The 7,376-nt window shown below is 40.2% G+C and overlaps 1 protein-coding gene across 4 annotated transcripts in view; it reads right to left on the bottom strand.

Moving 5' to 3' along the window:
* Positions 1-1,298: 1,298 nt before the first annotated feature.
* IMPG2 (interphotoreceptor matrix proteoglycan 2) overlaps positions 1,299-7,376 on the bottom strand; it is a 78,716-nt gene continuing 72,638 nt past the window's right edge. Inside the window, exons 15-19 of one of the 4 annotated variants that reach the window (XM_032629907.1) lie at positions 7,065-7,275; positions 5,586-5,774; positions 4,023-4,224; positions 3,490-3,569; positions 1,519-1,664 (exon numbers count right to left, since the gene is read on the bottom strand). In XM_032629907.1, coding sequence (XP_032485798.1) covers positions 1,652-1,664; positions 3,490-3,569; positions 4,023-4,224; positions 5,586-5,774; positions 7,065-7,275 — 695 coding nt within the window. In that variant the 3' untranslated portion in view covers positions 1,519-1,651. Of the gene's footprint in view, positions 1,665-3,489; positions 3,570-4,022; positions 4,225-5,585; positions 5,775-7,064; positions 7,276-7,376 lie in introns of those variants that run through there. The other 3 variants (XM_032629908.1, XM_032629910.1, XM_032629911.1) reach the window with 3 other exon arrangements.

The following is a 7,376-nucleotide window of genomic DNA, read 5'->3' as shown; positions in this document are numbered from 1 at the left end:
CATCACACAGTCTGAATACATAAATAATTATACCTTTATTCTCTGATATCATGGTTACATTTTTCCTATTTATTCCCTTAATCACTAAAGAAGCAATTATATATGTGAAGGAAAAAAAGTCAGGATAAGGAATCATTTAAACCTGGCTGTAGTTACAAATTGTGTGTTCTAACTTGTGTCTTATTACCCCGAGGGGAGTAATTTAACCTGTATCTTGTTAACTCATAGGGATAGTATAAGGTTTTACAAAATGCATGACTCAAGGAAATTTCTAGGTAGATTCGTTACTTCAATTACTTTCTAGTACCCTCCCACCTTCCCACCTCCAGCCAGGATCGTCTGTGGAACACAATGCAACTGATTTTAGGATTGGGACCTTCACACCGTTTTTCTGTATTCATTGCACACTTGGGAATAGAATGAGCTAGGATGCATAACTCACTGCAGCTGGATTGTAAATCTGAAAGCCTGGCCCCACCCATCCTACTGGGAATTGTTACAAACATCTTAAGAGAAAAAAAAAAAGACCCATATTTTTCTTGGCTAAAATAGCTCAATTTAATAAAGATAAGTTATTCTCCTAAATCAGCAGTTTTCTTATGGAGTAAATATGTTACCTTCTTTTCCCATTTCAAAATGAAAATTCAACTCACGGGCTGATAGATGTCAAAGTAGCCATTATTGAAAACATGGAAATGACACAAAGCTGCCTAAAACTCATGAAATGGAAGAAGGCAAACTTATAAAACAAGCATGCAAGTAAATAACTAAATCAGGTATCCTATTTGAGCCAACATGGTTTGAGAGCCTACAAAGAATATTTATGCAATTTACATCTTTTTGTCAGAAGTAATATTAAGTCAGTGTCGTTCAACTATATTAAAATTTACTATGTGGTAAAAGGCAGGGGGAGGGGAGCAGCCAAGCCATAATGACCAGATACTGCAGAAAAAAAAAAAAGAAGAGGTGGGAATAAAATCATGTAAAACCTGCACTTGTTTTATTATGTAAAGTAAATGGGACTTTAGGGCACATAAATGTGAACAAATACCCTTAAAACATATTTATTTATTTATTTATTTATTTATGGCTTCATTGGGTCTTTGTTGCTGTGCATGGGCTTTCTTCAGTTGCGGCGAATGGGGGCTACTCTTCATTGCGGTGCGCGGGCTTCTCATTGCGGTGGCTTCTCTTGTTGCGGAGCATGGGCTCTAGGCGCACAGGCTTCAGTAGTTGTGGCACATGGGCTCAGTAGTTGTGGCTTGCGGGTTCTAGAGAGCAGCCTCAGTAGTTGTTGTGTACGGGCTTCATTGCTCCGCAGCATGTGGGATCTTCCTGGACCAGGACTCGAATCCATGTCCCCTGCATTGACAGGTGGATTCTTAATCACTGTGCCACCAGGGAAGCCCCATACAGTTTTGATTCCCTTTAAGTACAGCTTTTGGTCTTTGTGGGTATAAAAACCATCACATCTCTTACTATATTCTAAAATTTTAAACTAGAAAAAAATATTTGTGTCCCAAATTTAATTTTTTTGATAGAAAACGCTTCTTCCAACAGAGTTCCAAACCCAAGTTAATTATATGACGTAGGTAATGAGTGATCTCCATCTTCTCTAGGCTTCTAATCAGTTGCAAAATAGGAGTTTTGGTTAAAGCTCTTCCCTGCCATGAAAAAAACAGAGCAATTAATTGGAAAAAATCCAGAATGTACTGAAATGCACTTTTGTTGTAATATATCATCAAGCTATAGTCCTAAAATCACCAATACCTTCTTTCTTTGCAGGAAAGCTGTCCTGTGCTTTGCTAAGTTAAAAAAAAAAGAATCCAATCTACAGAGACTATGTAATACTTTTACTGAATCCTAAATCAAGTCCATTAATATTTTCTTGAGCTACTGGTAGATGAAAACTCCAGACTATGTGAAAACTGAAAATGTTGTATGGATTATGCACCTAACATTTTTTCAATGCCATCTTCCCACTGTGAACAACCCCCTTATAGTGTCTGTGTGAACATTCTTTTGTTTCACTGGATCTTCTTGTTTAAATCTTCGTTACATGAATTTTTAAATAATTTTAATGCCAAACAGTTTACCAGAAGAAAGTAAAACATGTAGTCCATCTGTCTGTCCCTAATTAGGCTCTCCTGGATCCTTTCTTTGGATTTCTTAGCCTAGATGAGATGCATTTGTAATTCATGGAACGCAGATGGCTCTGAGGGGCTTAGGAAAGATAAAAAACATCAGTCATGTTTTCTATTGGATACCACGGAAGTGGAGCCATAGGCCATCTGCTGGCTAGAGATGCAGAGATAAGCAGGTATCCTGGTCTAAAAGGCAGAGTCCCAGTAATATTGCTCTGATAGCATTCAAGCAAGGTTGGCAGCAACTCCCATGGGCTAAGTCAGATGTTTAAAGGAGTCTCTACCATGCAAATGGAATTAGAAAAGCGTCTTCTTTAGTTTCCTTTGATGTCAATTTGTCCCTTCCTATCAGAGGAACCATGCATGAGGGGCTGCCTATCAGAGAAAGGGGATTTGGAACAAAGGGGCAGAGGCTCCAATCAGAACCACATGTGTTATCCTGACCCTTTATCAATTTCTGCTACAAGCAGGCATGAATTGCTCTGGTTTTTCTCTTCTAAAAACCTGGTGCCATCATCTGGCCTGGGTGAGACCCATCCATGAGGAAGCACCTTTGTGAGGGCAGCTGTAGGACCAAATATCAAAGCCAAATTATAATCCCACCCACTACACTCAAGTAACATCTATAAATGTTCTCTTTACAAGATTATTGTATTTTTGTAACCTAAGTCTGGTTATGGATCCTGAGGAACAAGGGGAAAAAACTAGACACTTGCCCAAAATGCATGCTAAAAAAAGTAATGGAAAAAGGTAGCTTGAAAAGTAAAATGAACCTGCTGTATAGCACAGGGAACTCTACTTCACTTCGCTGTACAGTAGAAACTAACACAACATTGTAAAACTATAGCCCCCAATTTTTTTTAAAAAAAAAGAAAAGATGAACTTAATAAAAGCAAGAGACACACTTTAATGAGATTTGTCTCATTCAAAGCATACTTAAAAGTATCTACAGAGATGGAAAAGGAAGTATATGTTAAAATATGTGAGGATTTACAGCTACTCAAATGGGTGACATCTATATTAATAAGAAAATATGACAGAGCCAGGGAGCTCTAGGCCAGAACAGAGTGTCTTTGTTTTCAATCTTCTCCGGCATTTGTTGTCATCGTGATCTTGAGTAAGTCCCTCCATCTTTTTGAGGTTTCCTTTCCTCATTCATAAAACTTAAATAAGAAACATTCAACTTATAAAGGCATTAGGAGGAATAAATGAGGTAATCTGTGTGGATGTGTATTAACTGAAAAGAACTCAACAAACATTGGTTACCAACAAAACCCATGTCACAGGGACAGGAATTAAGTATTCATGCTTGTGGCACTAACTCTAAGGCAAACTTAACGCTTACATTTGATGTTCTCTCAGAAAAGCTGCAAACTCAGGATCCCTGGCATACAGTTCCAAAATTCTCATTCTTTCTTGAATTTCCTTTAAAAAATGAAGAAGAAAGTTTTTCTACATTGCATTAGAAAAACTTTAACAGCTTTTTTAAAAAGAGGTTTAATTTTTATAAGAGATTGTGGCTTTCTGAACTATCCAGGGGAGAGCTATAGAAAACAATGGCCTTTTCAGAAAAATGGAAGGTGTGGCTACTACATGAACTGCTCTGAATAACCCAGACATATATTTCTAAGGAGGGGGGGTGGAGGGAGAGAGCATTTGCTATTAATGATAAAGGACCCACTGGGTGGGAAATAAGGACAGCGCAGAATTGTATACCCTCTACATATCACATCGACTCAAAGATAGCATGAGGTAAAAAACGAATCATGAAATAATTTTCAACCTTTCTTGCAACCTACTGTACACACATGAAAACACACACACACACACACACACACACACACAGCAGGGCAGCAACAGAAAAAGCAAGTTTCCTACCTCTCTGGAAAGCTCACTGTTCTCATACATTTGTCTGATTTCTTCCCTGCTCAGACCAGCAATCATCTCTCTGCCTGTGGAGCTGTAGAAGGGCCGCTGAGGGTAAGGTCCTTCGTACTGCTCGAGATCAGCCCCGTGACTTTCAAACATGGGGTTGTGCTTTACAGCTCTTTCCACAGACGAGAGGCTGTCAGGCTGCCTGCTGGAGCCACAAAAAGAAAAGTATGATTGAATCAGGTTCTTCGTTGGATGCTCAACTACTTGGAAGACTATTAACCTGGAGCAAGATTTCTGTTGAGGAAGAAAAAGAGGCTAACTGGATACAAATGGGGGACGAGGAGAGGTGACTGTGAAAAATATCCAGATCAATCTCAAAAATTATTTACCACGTGTTATCATTATTATCTCCTTAACTATCTGGTAAGTGCCTGTGGAACTGTTCCATGTCTCCTTCATCTTTATTTGCCCCACAGTGCCTGGCACCCAATAAATGCTGACGGGGAAATATGTCTGCCAATAGTATTTCATTAAATGAATACAGCTCCATAATTCCCAGAGTAGATAAATCAAAATCAGTGTGTAACCACACAAAGAATCTACTAGAAATAGAAATACAGGGGAGAATGGGCTTCAATTAAATTCAATTCGGGTCTACAAATATGTGCTGAGCATTGATTATATGCCTAGGAATATTCTAGATGCTGATGATACAAAGAATTGTTGGAATCTCTCCAGAATGAGACTGCGGTCTAATGCAAAATCAGACCCAATAAAAAGTATAAGAACAATATGGAATTATGTCCTGGGTGCTCTAGGAACCTAGGAGAGGTGTCTCCTGGGCCTAAGCCAGAGGATGAGGGGAGGTAACCTAGACCCGAAGCAGACCTGGAAGCACAGAAGCAAAGTACAGCCCGGGATTGTGATGATATTACAACTCAAAAGGTCCTTGGATCGCTTAGTCTAGCAAGTAGAACCAGTTTTATTTCCTTGGTTAATGAAGCTATGCTCAACTGAAAAGAGAACCAGATTCCATTTCTTGTCAGATTCTTATCTAGATTTAAAGTCTGGCTAATTACCACTGGAATGAGCCAAAGGGGAAGGAACTAACAGATCTGGTCCTCACATAGGGCCTCCCCTCATCTCTATCACCCTTCCAACCCCTCCCCCACCGTGACCTTCAGTGTGCAGTGAGATTCATGCATGCCTCCCTGACTGTGCTGATGTTCATGCAACTAGCTAGAACGTTTCCCACACACCCCCTGCAGCAAACATCTAGTCTCTGGTCCAGCTAAATACCATAGCCATCATTACAACTTCTAAGATGTCCTCCCCTAGGCAAAACAAATTCATTCTTCATCTAGACACCCTAGCAGCTTGTTCAAACTGCTGCTTATGTTTGTTTCCAATCTGACACACTTTGAGGACAGGGACCCTGTCTTTATTCAACTTTGTAGCCCTCTCCCCTCCACGCTGATCCTTTCCAGTATTTGGCACACAGGAAGTACAAAATGAATGAATAAAAGGAATATTTTAGTCCATCAGAGAGCAATTGTCCTTACTTACCTGAAGGGTCTCTCTCTTTCTCTCCTAACATATTGAGCTTGAAGAGTCCTGATGAGGAAGAAGACGAAAGCAGAAGAAATGAGGACAAGTCCAACCATGGAGGCGATGGTGATGCCTATCACCAAGGGCTCGGACACAAACTCCTCACAGTGCTCACCTCGATACCACCAGTTCTCGCCCACCCGGCACCTGGAACGAGAAGTGACCAAGCCCCAAAATGGAATCACTCTGCTGAAAGTAACAAGTAACAACAGAACCTACAGTGGGACTGAGAACAGGTAGAGAAATAAATGCTGACCACATGAAGCTTCAGTTAAATGGTAAGATTTAAGGCTATGCATGAGACCTGGCACAGACCCAGGAGGTCCTCAATGACTACTTGTAAAGACTGAATAAAAGACTGACTAGACTTAAAGAAAGTCAACTTCCTTATTTATGGATAATGAAAAACAGGCCTGGGAAGGAAAACGACTGGTGTTGGATCACACAATTAGTCAGCAACAGAGCTGGTCTAGAACCCAGGTCCCTAGACTCCTCACGTCCTTGCATCACACTGCAGAGATCCTCCAAACCACAAGGCCACCCACTTGTGCAAAAATATCTTCAGTTCCCAGAACAGCAATCACTGCTTTTCAAAATCATATTCATTTCTCTGGAAATCAAGAGACTATTTTTCCTCTTAGTTTTCTAGCTAAACTTTACACATAGAAAAGTGTGAGTCACTTCCAACTATTTCTTCTGTTTTTGGCATCTATGCCAACATTTGCCCTTTTTGAAATTCACAAATTGTCCTCTTATTGATGTTTCCCTGGCTTATTCTCAGCATTCTCTCCTTTCACACCATGTGACTTTGGTTGGATGTGGTTGGGAGGTTGATTTGCTCTGCTCTTTTTAAGGGGAGTGACCAGGGAAGGCTACCTGAATCTGCTCATTTGCCTGTTGCATTTTCTTTGGTTCTACCTTTAAAAAATAGATCTTAGATACTTAAAATATATTTGTCACAATTTTAAATATTTGCTTTTCTTTATTTTTGAATATTCAGTAGGACCAAGAGCAGCCCAAAGCTGTTAAGAACATAATTCAAATAGAACAATAAAACTCCTCTGTTTCAGATACAGTGTAAAGTCTCGATCATATGCCTAAACCTAATTTGATCACCAATTGCCTTGTTATTACCACTAAGAACCATAACACAAAAATCCCCAACTACTCTAAGTACTCTCCGTAAGACACTAGGCAATGTTTTTCTTACAGCTCCCTAAGAGCATGAGATAAAATAACCCACTGAACTGGGTATAATTCAGGCCTATGAACTGACTCAGTCCTCACAGGAGGACTCGATGGCACCCATCTATTTCCTAGATATAACTTCTATAATAAATATTGCTGTGATCATCCTAACATCATAGGCGCAGATCCCTTTGCTTCAGAGGAAATATCTCTAATCTTGTGAAGCCAAAATCTCTAACTACAGCATACCTACAAATGGCCCCATGCCCAGGCATGATGTCACACTTTCCATCATTCAAGCAGAAGTCGGGCTGTAGGTCACAGAGACTCTGACAGGGCAGCTCTTCCACACTCAGGTACCCAGGGTAGCACCTGCACTCTGCTTCTCCATTCCAGGGGTTGACCAAACACTCGGAAAATTCATTGCATGCTTGAAACTTGCAAGGGTTGGCTTGATCACCTAAAACATCAAGCAAACCAGAAAACGATACAAGGAAAGGCAAAACACAGGAATTGGGGTACATGAAACCCCTCCACTACGGCTCCCCCATCCAAAGTACC

Source organism: Phocoena sinus, chromosome 4 (assembly GCF_008692025.1).
Source record: "Phocoena sinus isolate mPhoSin1 chromosome 4, mPhoSin1.pri, whole genome shotgun sequence".
In the NCBI taxonomy this organism is placed as follows: Eukaryota; Metazoa; Chordata; class Mammalia; order Artiodactyla; family Phocoenidae; genus Phocoena; species Phocoena sinus.
This window is presented reverse-complemented; position numbering and strand designations above follow the sequence as displayed.